This window comes from Lutra lutra, chromosome 2 (assembly GCF_902655055.1).
Source record: "Lutra lutra chromosome 2, mLutLut1.2, whole genome shotgun sequence".
Classification (NCBI taxonomy): Eukaryota; Metazoa; Chordata; class Mammalia; order Carnivora; family Mustelidae; genus Lutra; species Lutra lutra.
In genome coordinates this window covers 198,920,694-198,935,685 of record NC_062279.1, presented here as the reverse complement: position 1 = coordinate 198,935,685, position 14,992 = coordinate 198,920,694, and the positions used below count along the sequence as shown (strand labels likewise).

Here is a 14,992-nt window from a genome sequence, read left to right as displayed (position 1 = left end):
TATGTTAGTGGGCCTGACCCTGTTTTTCATTCCTTTTATGTCTTGTGGAGTTTGATTGATGGAAGTTTTAATCCAAACTTTGTTTATAGTTTCTGCATTCTACACTTTTACCTTGTCAAAGTAAAAACTGCAGGACAATGTCAAACAGGCAAGGAAGTCTTCATTCAATACTATTTAAATATTGAACTCTGCAGAAACAAAAGGTGAGAGGTTTTTTAGGGCTGGGATGAGCTAGTGGATGTTATAAGGATGTTGATAAATGGATGTGTAGAGCAAATTATGTAATTCTTGAGTTTGCAAATGTTTTACTGTGATTTAGACACTATGTATGTGCTAGTCGGTGCTGATCGAAATAGGATCCTACCCTCCCACAGAGACTGGGAGATAGAGGCAGTATCTTCCTTGGCTCCTAGGTCCTTAAGAAAGGTATTTCTCGGTTGTAAAGCTGGAAAGAGGCTTTTAAAAACATTTACATCTCAAAGAGAAAGAGAAAGAATTTACAACTGCACGGTTTCTAAAGAGATGTTCTAAGACTCCAGGGGTCTGGAGTCAGGAAGAAGCCTGTCTAAAATTTAGTCAAGCTGAGGGGAACATTAAGGTCTTGATCCACCTTATATTTTATTATTGCTCATTATTGGAATCTTTCTTAGAGGGACAGGCATATTAATCTTTTCATTCATTTCCAAACATGTGAGAGTGATACAAATATGTGCAGGGAACAAATGATTTTCAAAAGGATTTATTGAACAAAAGCTGAGAAGTAGACATGAACACACAGAAGAAGTGAGAGTGAAAGAAACAGAATTTCTAGAATGGCCTCATTTCTGAAGTGGGATTGCAGTCAATTCTTGAGGCGATATTGGCAAAAATTAAGATGAGAAGTTTAATATTTAGGGAAATTACGACCTAGAAAAAATGTTGAGAAATATAAAATTAGTTTCTGTTGTCCTATAAACATTATCTAGTTGGTTTAAAACTGCTGTTTTCCATTAATTACATGAAATATATTTCAGTCTATATACCCTTCCCTGCCCCAGTACCACTCTTTTATTTTCATGACAGCTCATGATTCTGTTGTAAAATAAAATGTAACTAGTCAGATATTCTGTTTAAAGCATAGCTACTTGCTATGTTTAAATCTTATTTCATCATTATAACAACCTAGAATGCTTTCATCCACCTTTAAAAAAATTGTAAACGCCCCCCCAAGATCAAAAACCTTTATACAAAAATTTGATATTATGTGTTTCATCATTTCTTTCTCTGAGATAGTCTTAGATAGGCTCCTTGTATCTTAGAGTTTTAGATCATCTAATCTAGACTAGTTGTTTCACTGTTATATTTTGATAAAAGTTTATTTTATAAATTTTTCTAATTTTTTTCTTCTCCATGGATTTTCCTTATTAATCGTAGCCATATTTCCTCATTTCCATCTGAACTTAACTGAGGTGACACTTATGCTATAGTCCGCTGAAGTTCATGTATTTACAATAAATTGATTGTGATACTCATTCTTGTGTTTGAGCTTATATACTTGTCAGTTTTCCTTCCTGAAATACCGTTTGGGTGTTTTTACATCATAACCTCATCACGCGCCCCTTCACTCCCCAAGAATTTTATTTAAAAATGTATAGTACTAGAGTGTTAGAGCTGAGTAATCTTTAGTTTGAAAAAGAAACAAAGTGATTGTGATTCAGCTGCCTACTAAACTGTCTGTTGGGGTTAATTCTAGAGTTCTAAGCTTTCTGACTATTGGTTTAAGTATTAAGATATGTGGATTCTATTCCTGTTTTTTCCACCATGTGTTCTGAATTTGAACCAGTTCATACCTCTGTATCCTGTATACAAAAATGAGAGACTCTCTGCTCTCTTTCATAGAATTGCAAAAAATCAAAACTTACGCATATCAAGAGTAACTAGTTATTAAGTAAGGTGTTTAGAGATATATAGAGCACTATTGAATTTCATCTAAATCTTTGCCTGCAGTGATTTACCTGTTATCAAGATGCTTGAGATGTACCACGGCATTGCTTTTATTATGGGGAAGGATCAGTAAGGCTGGTTATAGGTATACTGGCTGTAGTCGTAGTAGCAGATGGTGGTTGTGTGCTGCTGTCAACAGCAGAGGTGGTTCCAGCTGAGCCTGCAAGTGTGGAAGCCTCAAGGGGTTGTGTGGATTGTGCAGAAGGAGTCGTGGCAGCATCAGTATTTGCTTCAGAGAGAGTAGTATCATCTGCTGTGGTAGCAGTGACCTCCTCAGTGGGGGCAGCTGTTGTAGGTTCTGGGGTGGTAGGGTCCAGTACAGTGGTTAAATCTTCAGATACAGTGGTGGAAGTGGAACCAGATGGAGTTGTACTGGCAGCTGTCCCTAAAGATTCAGTAGTGTCCTCCTCCCCTGGAGATGCAGCTTCAATAGTTGAAGAAGCAGGTTCAGCAGGGGTAGTGGTGACTGCTACACTCATACTAGCAGTAGTTGTGGCATCTGTGGCAACTGAAGCTGCTATAGGAGTTGTGGTTGCAGATGATGTAACTGTTGCAGTAGTAGCAACAGATGTAGTGCTGGCTTCTAAGGTTGTGGAGTCACCTGAACGGGTTGTGGCACCTTCAGCTGGAGCGGTGGTAGCTGCAGTGGTTCTATCTGCTGACACAGTGGTGGTCTTATCCCCCAGAGTTGTAGCATCAGGAATCTGGGTGGTAGCTTCACTGTTGGTCAGGACACCAGATTCAGTAGTAGAGGGAGCACTTGGTACAGTTGTGGTGGCACCAGAAGGAGATGTGGTACCAGTGACTGAAGATGAGGTGGTGGCACTTGTGGTGGCATCAACTCCTGGAGCTGTGGAGGCTGCTGTGGTTGTGCTGGTTGCTTCTCCAGTTATTGTGGTTGTAGCTGAAGCAGTTGTACTCACAGCTGGAGGTGTGGACTCTACTGGTGAGGATGTAGGGTTAGCTGTTGGGGTTGTGGCATCAGCAGGTGCAGTTGTGGCAGCTTCAGTGGTTGTGTCTTCTGTTGGTTCAGTGGTAGCCTCTTCCCCTGGAGTTGTAGCATCAGGAGTCTGGGTGGTGGCTTCACTGTTAGTCAGGGTACCAGACTCAGTAGTAGCAACAGATGTAGTGCTGGCTTCTAAGGTTGTGGAGTCACCTGAACGGGTTGTGGCACCTTCAGCTGGAGCGGTGGTAGCTGCAGTGGTTCTATCTGCTGACACAGTGGTGGTCTTATCCCCCAGAGTTGTAGCATCAGGAATCTGGGTGGTAGCTTCACTGTTGGTCAGGACACCAGATTCAGTAGTAGAGGGAGCACTTGGTACAGTTGTGGTGGCACCAGAAGGAGATGTGGTACCAGTGACTGAAGATGAGGTGGTGGCACTTGTGGTGGCATCAACTCCTGGAGCTGTGGAGGCTGCTGTGGTTGTGCTGGTTGCTTCTCCAGTTATTGTGGTTGTAGCTGAAGCAGTTGTACTCACAGCTGGAGGTGTGGACTCTACTGGTGAGGATGTAGGGTTAGCTGTTGGGGTTGTGGCATCAGCAGGTGCAGTTGTGGCAGCTTCAGTGGTTGTGTCTTCTGTTGGTTCAGTGGTAGCCTCTTCCCCTGGAGTTGTAGCATCAGGAGTCTGGGTGGTGGCTTCACTGTTAGTCAGGGTACCAGACTCAGTAGTAGCAACAGATGTAGTGCTGGCTTCTAAGGTTGTGGAGTCACCTGAACGGGTTGTGGCACCTTCAGCTGGAGCGGTGGTAGCTGCAGTGGTTCTATCTGCTGACACAGTGGTGGTCTTATCCCCCAGAGTTGTAGCATCAGGAGTCTGGGTGGTAGCTTCACTGTTGGTCAGGATACCAGATTCAGTAGTAGAGGGAGCACTTGGTACAGTTGTGGTGGCACCAGAAGGAGATGTGGTACCAGTGACTGAAGATGAGGTGGTGGCACTTGTGGTGGCATCAACTCCTGGAGCTGTGGAGGCTGCTGTGGTTGTGCTGGTTGCTTCTCCAGTTATTGTGGTTGTAGCTGAAGCAGTTGTACTCACAGCTGGAGGTGTGGACTCTACTGGTGAGGATGTAGGGTTAGCTGTTGGGGTTGTGGCATCAGCAGGTGCAGTTGTGGCAGCTTCAGTGGTTGTGTCTTCTGTTGGTTCAGTGGTAGCCTCTTCCCCTGGAGTTGTAGCATCAGGAGTCTGGGTGGTGGCTTCACTGTTAGTCAGGGTACCAGACTCAGTAGTAGAGGGAGCACTTGGTACAGTTGTGGTGGCACCAGAAGGAGATGTGGTACCAGTGACTGAAGATGAGGTGGTGGCACTTGTGGTGGCATCAACTCCTGGAGTTGTGGAGGCTGCTATGGTTGTGCTGGTTGCTTCTCCAGTTATTGTGGTTGTAGCTGAAGCAGTTGTACTCACAGCTGGAGGTGTGGACTCTACTGGTGAGGATGTAGGGTTAGCTGTTGGGGTTGTGGCATCAGCAGGTGCAGTTGTGGCAGCTTCAGTGGTTGTGTCTTCTGTTGGTTCAGCGGTAGCCTCTTCCCCTGGAGTTGTAGCATCAGGAGTCTGGGTGGTAGCTTCACTGTTGGTCAGGACACCAGATTCAGTAGTAGAGGGAGCACTTGGTACAGTTGTGGTGGCACCAGAAGGAGATGTGGTACCAGTGACTGAAGGTAAGGTGGTGGCACTTGTGGTGGCATCAACTCCTGGAGTTGTGGAGGCTGCTGTGGTTGTGCTGGTTGCTACTCCAGATACTGTGGTTGTAGCTGAAGCAGTTGTACTCACAGCTGGAGATGTGGACTCTGCTGGTGAGGATGTAGGGTTAGCTGTTGGGGTTATGGCATCAACAGGTGCAGTTGTGGGAGCTTCAGTGGTTGTATCTTCTGTTGGTTCAGTGGTAGCCTCATCCTCTGGGGTTGTAGCTCCAGAAGCCTGAGTGGTTGTTTCACCCACACTGGTCAGCACAGCTGGTTCAGCAGTGGAGGCTGAAGTCACAGGGGTCGAAGTAGTAGCACCTGCTATGGTTGTGCCAGCAGCAGCAGTTGTAATACTGGTGGCTGAGGTTGTGACTGGACCATTGGTGGTCACATCTAGTCCTGGGGTTGAAGAGGCTGCTGCAGTTTTGGTGGTGATTGTTCCCCCAGATGTTGGGTTTGAGGATCCAGCAGTTGTAGTAGCAGTGAGTGAGAAGTTTGTTTCTGGGGTTGTGGAGTCCGTTGCCCCAGTTGCTACCCCATTAGGTGAAGTTGTGGTGGCAGCTGCAGTGGTTGTGTCATCAGCTGTTTCAGTAACTTCCTCACTCACTGGGGAAGTAGCTTCAGTGGTTATGTCATCGGCTGGTTCAGTGGTAGTCTCAGCCACTGGTGGGATGGCAGAACTTGAGGCAGCTACGGTAGCAGTACCAGGTGCACTGGTGGTTGTAGAACTTGGTGCAACTGTGGTTGCAGAACTTGGTGCAGCTGTGGTTGTGGCACCAGGTGAAGCTGTCGTTGTGACAGAACTAGAAGCAGTGGCAGAAGTTCTGAGTATTTCTGTGGTAGCAGAAGCAAGAGTTGTGGTAGCACTGGGTGATGATGAAGTGGCACCAGTGCTAGTGGCACCAATCCCTAGAGTTATGGGAGGTGTTGCACTTGTGGTGCCAACATGTGTGGGGGTTGTGGCTGTAGCAGTGGTAGCAACAGTAGCAGGGGGTGTGTTTGCTAAAGTTGTCGTGGCAACTTGAGTAGTGGAACCAGCTGTAGCTGGGAGAGTGGCGTCTTCTGCTGTGTTTGCTTCAGCTTCTGAACTCTCTGTGGTAAAATCAGGTGCTGGGGCAGTTGTGGAGGCAGCATCTGTTGCTGAGTTAGTGGTTGATGTCACTTGGACTGTGGTGGCAGCCAGAGTTTCAGGTGTTCTGGTGGTTGCATCTGATCCCTTAGTTGCAGTGGCAGATGTACTAGTTGGGGCAACTGAAGTAGACATTTTGCTATTGGCTGTAGTGCTAGTGATGGTGGCTAAATTAGTAATAGCTACAGGTGTTGTGGTGCTTGCATTGGTCGGGCCACCAGTCGTAATGTCTTCTGTTCCTGTTGGCCTTGTGGGAGGTTTTGGATTACGACAGGGTGGCTTATGAGACAAATGAGGGCCGTGATGCTGCTGCTGGTTTGCATGGGGATGTTGGGCACTTGGCTGTAGTTTTGGTGGAAGTGGATAGAGTTGATGAGCCGTTAGTGGACACTTATGTGGTCGATTTGGTTGTAGACAGGGATGGAATTTAGGTGGTACAGGTAATGGAAATGGTTTTGTGACTTTGTTATGTGGGAACTTTTTCTGTGGACTTTGAACAGACTTCGATCCTTTGCATTTAGATGATTTCAAGTTTTTTTTGGCAGGTATGGATTTCCTTTTTTTTGGTTGTTTTACAGTTTTGTCTGCTACAGAAGGTGGTCTTTTTTTCCCTTTGAGGGGTTTAAGTTGATTTACACCTTTCTTAGGAGGCTTAGACAGTCTTTTCTTGGATTTACTTAGCCTCTTCTTTGCTGTTAGAGAGGTGGGCTGCCTTGTTTTAGATGGTTTTATAGATTTGCTCTTTGTAAGAACTGCTTTCACAGTCCTTTTACCTGCTGTGGGCTTTTTCTGGGTAGGTTTCTTCTGAATTTTCTTCTTGGCGGGAGATCTTTTTGCTCCGGCTTGAGCAGATTTAGACCCATTGAGTAGTTTTCCAGCGGCTGGTTTAGATTTTTTTAGGCTCTTCTTTTTGGCCAGAGTTTTTCTGAGAGCTGGAGATTTGCCGCCTTTTGTTTGATTTGACTGCCTCTTGGCACTTTTAGACGAGGAGCTTTTCACTTTATTTGGTCTTTTCTTGGAGGCTGGTTTTGTTTTTAGTACTGATTTCAGTGCTTTAGGTTGATTCACTTGTTTCTTGGCAGGTGAAGTAAAGTTTTGGGTTTCTTTGACACTTTATTTTTGGCTTTAGATATTTTCTTTTTTGTTGCAACTTTCTTTGGCTGATTGAGCCTTTTCTTGGCAGATGTAGATGCTGTCTTTTTAGGTGTGGTTAGATTTTTCTTTTTGACTTTTAATACTGCTCTCGTTGCTGTTGCCGTAGCTGGCCCTTTTTTGACTGGCGTTAACTGTTTATTTTTTTGTTTCTTTAGACTTTTCTTTTTGGCTGAACTTTTTTTGGGGGCTGCTTTAACTGCTTTTGCCCGATTCTGTTTTTTCTCGGCAGGTGATGGCAGAGTCTCACGAGATTTAGTTGGTCTTTTCTTTGGAGCTGAAGAAGTTTTGGGGGAACTTTTTATTGTCGTGGACTTAGTTTGTGTTTTGGATACAGACTTGGTAAGTTTATAAGTATTTTGAGATTTCTTCTTAGTTACTTTTTTTTGGGGAGTTGATTTAGTTGTGCGTTGTTGTAACTGTTTCTTAGCAGGCCTAGCCTGGATTTTCTTGGACTTCTGTGAACTTTTCTTTGAAGTTGAAGTTTGTTTTGATGCCTCCTTAGCCACTCTTGGGAAATTCAGCTGCTTCTTGGCAGAGGTGGACAGGATTTTTTTAGATGCATTTTGACTTTTCTTTACAGATAGAGATGGCTTTGGTGCTGCTGCCGTCCGTTTTGACTGTTTCTTGGCGGTCGTCTTCTGATTTTTTTTCGGCTGTTTTAGAGTTTTACTTGTGCTCCGTGGAGTATTTCGTCTTGTTAAACCAGATGGAAGGGGGGTCAGGCCTTTCTTGGCAGAGGTCAATGTACTTTTCTTAGGACTGACTTGTAGACTTTGCCTTTTTGATGTCAGGACAGGTTTTTTCTTTTTGCTTGATGTCCTAGAATTTAAAGATAATTGGCTGGCTGCTTTGTGTGGCAGTGCAGGTGAGGCAGAGGCATGAGAACGGGGTTGAGGTTTCCTACTGACTTGCGTGGGTGGAGATCTATTTTGTGAGGTCCTGGCAGGCAAACTTTGTACTGGTCGACTATTGATTGTCTTTGCTCTTGGCCGGCGCTGTGATGGCTGACTCTCGCTGAACTGTAGGAGGAGAGAATAGAAGATATTACCAAATGAAGTATTCATTCAATTATTAGAGAAGCTGTTCTGCTCTTTAGTTTAGAACGTGCTTTGGTTTTAAGTGCAATATAAATTTAGAATAAACCGCACTGTAAATTTAAAAGAACAAGGCACTATAGGTGGATAATTAGAGAAAATATCTCGGTGTTAACTTTTAGTGCTTTTAGTATTTACTAAGGAAATCCAACGATATACAGAAATCTAATTTGGGGAAATCATTGGTTTCATAAAATACCCCGTTAAATATATGAAAACTTGTTTTTCGCTTAAAAATTACAGGATGGAGGGGCGCCTGGGTGGCTCAGTGGGTTAAAGCCTCTGCCTTCGGCTCAGGTCATGATCCCAGAGTCCTGGGATCGAGCCCTGCATCGGGCTCTCTGCTCTGCGGAGAGCCTGCTTCATCCTCTCTCTGCCTGCCTCCCTGCCTGCTTGTGATCTCTCTCTCTGTCAGATAAATAAATAAAATCTTTAAAAAAAATTACAGGATGGAATCATTCTCTTCTCCTTTAGGAATTAAGAAAAGAATCAAATAATAAGGCAACCATGTTACATGAATCTCAGTGAAAGTACTGTAGCTAAATGCTACTTTAGAATTACACAGAAGTATTTGGTGGTGAATTCAGAAAGTTGGATATTAAAAACTGCAACAAAAAATGAGTTTCTCTTGCTTGTAAAAGCTTTATCTGAGGCATTAAATCTCTGAGAAGAATATGACAAAGATATAATAATAATGGCAGAAAAGGAAAGGATCCTTGAATGAAGCATGGTTGTTAAAATATCATGGAACAAACACTTAAAGACCATCTGTAATTCTAAAAATAGTCGATACTATGCTCTGATTAAAGAGAGATGTAAGGAACTCGTAAGTGGTATATAATTAAGTCAGAGGAGCAAAAAAAGGTAGTTTTGTTTTGTTTTTAAAGTAGGCTCCTCTACAAGCATGGAGTACAATGTGGGGCTTGAACTCATGACTCTGAGATCAAGACCTGAGATGAGATCAAGGGTCAGACACTTAACCAACTGAGCCACTAAGGCACCCTGAAGAAGGTTTGTTTGTTTTTGTTTTTGTTTTTTAAACAAATAAAAAAACACAAAACTTTGCAAGAGAGATAAAAGGGTAAAGCAAAAGGCCACAAAATTCAAAAGACCAAAGCTCGTTCAAAGACGTACATAAAAACCTGTTTGCACAAGTCATGTTTCAGATGAGTCAAATGTGTATAATAATTATCTATTTTAGATATCAATAGAAGAGACTATCTTCTTTTTCATTGTGTTTAAGTCTTGTGTGGAAGAACATGTTGTAGTTTTTGATCATGAGAACATAATAATAGACCCAGAGGTTGAATGAAAAACAAATTTGAGACATGGGTAAACTCACCCTCAGTTTTTGCCTTCACAGGGGAATCTCCTTACAATGGAGGTGGTGAGAGAACAGGGACCGGTGGGAGAAGTGGGAATCTTGGTCATTTCTTCACAAGTTTACTGCCAGTACTCCAGATTTATTTGGAGATTTTCTCCTACCTTATCCTCCTCAATTAGCAGTCATTCTCTGCCTCTTCTCTCCCTCTTAATTTCCCTTTCACCTCTCCCTTAGCTTTGTTTCTTCTCCTCAAATTTCAGGTGATTTTTATGGTATTAGATGTAGAAGACAGTTGTTCCTGTTCCAACCCATCTCATGTGACTCTGCCCTGTTTTTAAAAATACAATGCCATAATCTCACTCCGAAACCCACCTCTGTGTTAGCTCTCAATTTTAGGTAGTTCTTCATGTATTCGAATGTATAGAATCTTACCGGGAAACAAATGGCAAAGACCAAGATGAGCCCTGTCAGGATTGAAGTCTTCATCCTGTCCTTTTAACCCCTAGAAGTGAAGACACAAGAGAAAAGATATGTGCTTAACAATGAAAAAATAGATTTTACCAAACTGCCTAGTGAAACAAAATGAAAATTTTAGTAGCAAGTTTAAGAGTAAGGAAGTTTTTTTTTTTTCCTCTAAAATTAAGTTCAAAATGTGGATGTGAAATGAACAGATGTCTGTGTATGTTTTGAAAACACTGTCATTATTTGAAACCAGTAAACATCAGGTCTTTCCATTTGGTATGTTAATAAGATGATTATTTTTCTTTAAATTCTCACCTGAAAGGAGACCGTCATCTTCTATCAGGAGTTATAATAAGAAATCCCTCACCCATCCATTATCCACTACTGGATGTGTATTTATACACACACAAACACACACACACACACACACACACACACCCTACTTGTTCTCTTACCCCAAATCCCATCTTTTAGGAAAATCATAGCAGTCGTGACATAAAGAGAGTTCTAGGAAGGTACATGATATGCTGTTGAGTGGCCAAGTTTTGGAACTCATCTCCTATGTGTATGATGGGTGACATGGTGCACTATGTATCATTGTATTGCTAGGACAGTTTCCATGGAATCCTGAGATTCTAGGATGTTATTTACTTTTGCTCTCTCCTCCCATTTTTATTTTTTTAGTCTACAGAATCCTTTACCTGAAAATGTTTTATAAACTCTTATTGTATACTTTGCCTATTGATAATTCATTTTTAGATGATGTGCACATCACAATTTAATTTATTGAATATATCAAGTCTATTTCTGGCCTGTGTTAGTCTAGTTTTTAAGAACCCCATGTTGTTGGGGCAACTGGGTGGCTCAGTGGGTTAAAGCCTCTGCCTTCGGCTCAGGTCATGATTCCGGTGTCCTGGGATCAAGCCCCACGTTGGGCTCTCTGCTCGGCAGGAGCCTGCTTCCCCCTCTCTCTCTGCCTGCCTATGTGCCTCCTTGTGATCTCTGTCTGTCAAATAAATAAATAAAATCTTAAAAAAAAAAAGAAAAAAAAAGAACCCCATGTTGTTCTTCCTAAGAGAAGACTGTTTTATGGGTAGAAAATGTACAGTGTTTCCATGATGTCATATTATTAGGATGAGTACATAGGAAAAAAGACTTCTGATTCCAGACTTTTGTGAAAGGAAAATGGAAAAGAAAGGCAGCCTGTACCTGCCTTAGGAATTACCTTAGGGAAGCTCAGTATAAATGAGCTGGTCTCTAGTAGCACATGGATTGGGATCATGTGATGGGAGGCCCTCGCTCTGGTGGCTGTCAGTGCCAGCAGGTCATCTTTTAGAATCATCATCAGAGAACTGTGAAGCCACTTGGTGTTTCAATCTGAGTCTGAACTGAATCAGTTTCTGTAATTGTCTTCCTCCACAAAACCGACTCTTCTGTGTGTCCCCATCTTAGTGAATGGCATAGCATTCACCTGTGTTAGCTTCAGCTAGAATCCCAAGTCAGTCTTGATTCTTCCTCTCATTCTCCTGAGTCCATCCATCACTGAATCCTCTCTATATTTTACTTTCTAGACAGAGTTTTGAATCCGTTTGTTTCTCTTCATCTTCACCAACAGCATCCTAGCTAAGTTAGCATCATATCTCCCTTGAGCCACTCCTTAGCTTAGCAAATATTATTACCTATTAAGTAGTAGGCACTGTTATAGAATATGGAGAGATAGAGGAGTTCAGTTCAGTGTCCCTGACTTATTAAGTTTTCATTTTCATGATTACCAAATAGTCTCTTAACTGACTCACAGCCTTTTTTTTTAATTAACATGTAATGTTTTATCTGATTTATATGATTCATCAGCCTTACCCAATTCGCTGACCATAGCACATACCATCCCCCAACCACCCCATCCCTCCCACCCACCTCCACCCCAGCAGCCTTCAGTTTGTTTCCTGAGATTAAGAGTCTCAGGGTTTGTCTCCCTCTCTAGTTTCATCTTGTTTCATTTTTCCCTCCCTTTCCCTATGATCCTCTGTCTTGTTTCTAGAATTCCTCATATCCGTGAGATCATATATAATTGTCTTTCTCTGACTTATTTCGCTTAGCATAATACCCTCTAGTTCCATCCATGCTGTTGCAAATGGCAAGATTTCATTTTTTAATGGCTACATAGTATCCTGCTCTCTCTCTCTCTCTCTCTCTCTCTCTCTCTCTCTGTGTGTGTGTGTGTGTGTATCACATTTCCTTTATCCATTCATCTGTCGATGGAATTCTGGGCTCTTTCCATAGTTTGCACAGCTTTGTTTTTAATTAATTATAGTCTCTGTGATTTTTCTAAAATATAAATCTGATTATTTTAGCTCCCTCATTAAAACCTTTCCCTGGTTTCCCATTGCTCTTATCCTAAAGCCTCCCCCTACCCCGAAAAAACATTCTTCAAGTAGCTCACTAGGCCCTTTGCAGCCGCACCTCTCACTGATCTTCAGTCACATCTCTTAGTGTCACCTACATAGTGTGTGTGTGTGTGTGTGTGTGTGTGTGTGAGAGAGAGAGAGAGAGAGAGACAGAGAGACAGAGAGAGAGAGAGATACTCTTCTCTTTCTCAAAGGTCCTTACGTATTCTGTTACACAGTTCAGTGTAAAATGCTTTTTATTCCACCTGCCTGCTGGAACAACTCCAGTCCAAGTTAGCCAGTGATGTGTTTATTGTCAGTCTAATTCTTATCGGACAGAATGAAATTCTCTCCAGTGTTTGAAGGTCCTCCCCTCTTCTCTTGGCTTTTTTTTTTTTTTTAAAGATTTCATTTATTTATTTGTCAGAGCAAGCACAAACAGGGGGAGCAGTAGGCAGAGGGAGAAGCAGGCTTCCTCTTGAGCAAGGAGCCTGATTTGGGGCTCCATCCCCAGGACCCTGGGATTGTGAGCTGAGCTGAAGGCAGCTGTTAACCACCTGAGCCACCCAGGCATCCCTTCTTTTGGCTTTTGTGAAACCACCTTAATCTTCCTACCTCTCTGAAGTTTTATTTTGTTTTTAAGGTTTGTGGGTTTTTTCTTTTCCCTACTTACCCACATTATGATTCAGGCATCAGTCCTATTTTTCTCTCCCTCCTTAGCAACGTCTCTGTGCGATCTCCTGCCTCTACTTGGAATCAGCATCTATCTATATGCTGACTTCTAAGTTTATTGATCAAAATTCACATATCAAACTCTTTCATGGACGTCTCCATTTTGTTGTACCATTATACCTTTAACCCAGCCTGTCTGAAATTGATTCGTTGGTGTCTGCTAGCCTCTTCTTGATTAAGAAACCAGATTTAACAGAGAAAAGATTTTGGAGTAAAAGCGCCCTAGAAGCAGTGTCATTATGCACACAATTACCTTGGGAGGTGTATCTCCTTTGGATCTTGGTGAGAACTTGCTTCGTCTTGACTCAGCAGTGCCTCTAAGACTTGATACCTGCAGGTGTAAAGAGAAGTATTGAATGGTTCTTCCATCTAATAAGGCAACCACGCCTTCCCTTTGCACCTCCTACTTTCTGCCTATTGGTTGTGGTACGGAGTAGGAGCTAGGGAAAAAATGTGTATGAGGAATTATTTCTCATAATTTAATCTTCAAACATTTGCCCTTTGTATTTTCTGACTTGGGAACATTGAGAATTCTCTTTTACTTTGAAGAGATGATGATAAAATCTGATGAGTTAACAAAATGCATAAATTAACACTATAGCTTATATGGATATCGTTCATTTTAAGAAAACTGTGGTTCAGTTTCTTATTTGCAGTTGTGAAATAATTTATATATCGTCAAATGTTCCCCAATTTTTGGCATTAGAATGACTTTATTTTTGCAGTTTGTTTCAGTATTTCAAAGTGTAATAGAATTGAAGAGGTGAATGTCAGAGAATGTAATAAGAGAATATATATAATCTTTCCTTCACTGTGTTAAACACATTCACTTAACATGTAAACTCAAAGTGCCCATGTTAGGGAAATTTGTGAACTATGTTTACTCTGCTTTCTTTTTAAAAAAAAAAATTTATTTGTCAGAGAGAGAGAGAGAGATCACAAGAGACCACAATAGAGCGAGTGGCAGGCAGAGGGAGAAGGAGGCTCCCCATTAAGTAAGGAGCCTAATGCAGGACTTGATCCCAGGACCCAGGGTCCTGGGATCAAGTTATGTTATGTTAAGGCATATGTTAAGTCATATGCTTAACCTACTGAACACCCCAGGTGTCCCTCTAAATACTTTTTCAATTGCAGGTTCCATGCAGTGAGGAAATATAGATAATTTCCATTAGGCATACTTGCTTTTATTAATTATATGTAGTTTTATATTATACATTTTTGCATTTATTAATTTTATACTGGCTTATTTACCCCTTTTATGTATTCATTTCTATTAAACCACATACCAGAACAAATCGCAAATATACTAGCTCTGAAGAAGTGTAGCTGTGAGAAATCACCAGTGTATTTGAGAAAAAAAATGCAAAAAAAAAAAGTTTTAAAGACAATCCTAGAATGGTGAAGAGAGCACCGAACTTGGAATCCGGAGATTTAGGTTTAACTCCTAGTTCTGTCATTTTATTTCTGTGGAACTCTGGTAAATTTATTTGCAAATGACATTTTCACATCTATAAGATGAGAATCAATCCTGTTCTATTTACCTGCATGTGTTGCTATTACAATTAAATTAGAATATTCTTTTACTTTGTAAGTTCTATAGCACTCTATGACAATATTGATTGTAATCTAACTTATTTGTATATAGAATTTTTATAACTTATTATTTATAGATGTATTTAATATAATTTTTAATCTCTGCATTACTGGATTTGAAATGGCAATTTTTAATTACTTGTTCATTCAACAGATACTTACTGGGCGTCCATTTATAGAAGGCATTGTGGATTCAATAGAACAAGAGAGACCCAGTTTCTGCCCTGAGGGGCTAGGGACTTACTGGAAAGAAATGTTAACACAAACAGAAAAGAGTGACTTTGATCCATTGATATTTGGTTAATAGAGAAGGCACACTTCCACTTAGCCATTTCTTTTGGACAAATTTTCTTCATTCAGTACCTTTTCTTCAAGAATCTTTGGAAGGTCAGAAGTCAGGGTTTGGCTGCACTTGAATAGTTGGGCGCCTGCATGATAATTGATATCACAATAAGGGCT

General features: G+C 41.6%; 2 protein-coding genes across 2 annotated transcripts; both read right to left on the bottom strand.

Moving 5' to 3' along the window:
• Positions 1–772: 772 nt before the first annotated feature.
• Positions 773–5,924, bottom strand: LOC125094193 (mucin-19-like). The gene is made up of 3 exons (XM_047719864.1): positions 3,109–5,924; positions 1,995–2,553; positions 773–906 (listed from the first exon to the last, which is right to left on the bottom strand). Exons 1-2 carry the CDS (start codon positions 5,922–5,924, stop codon positions 2,037–2,039), a joined length of 3,333 nt encoding a protein of 1,110 aa, XP_047575820.1. The 3' UTR covers positions 773–906; positions 1,995–2,036.
• A 929-nt stretch (positions 5,925–6,853) lies between these two features.
• LOC125093789 (histone H1-II-like) lies at positions 6,854–13,272 on the bottom strand. The gene is made up of 3 exons (XM_047719459.1): positions 13,194–13,272; positions 9,795–9,864; positions 6,854–7,963 (listed from the first exon to the last, which is right to left on the bottom strand). The coding sequence occupies exons 2-3, from the start codon at positions 9,846–9,848 to the stop codon at positions 6,854–6,856; spliced, it is 1,164 nt and encodes a 387-aa protein (XP_047575415.1). The 5' UTR covers positions 9,849–9,864; positions 13,194–13,272.
• Positions 13,273–14,992: the final 1,720 nt, after the last annotated feature.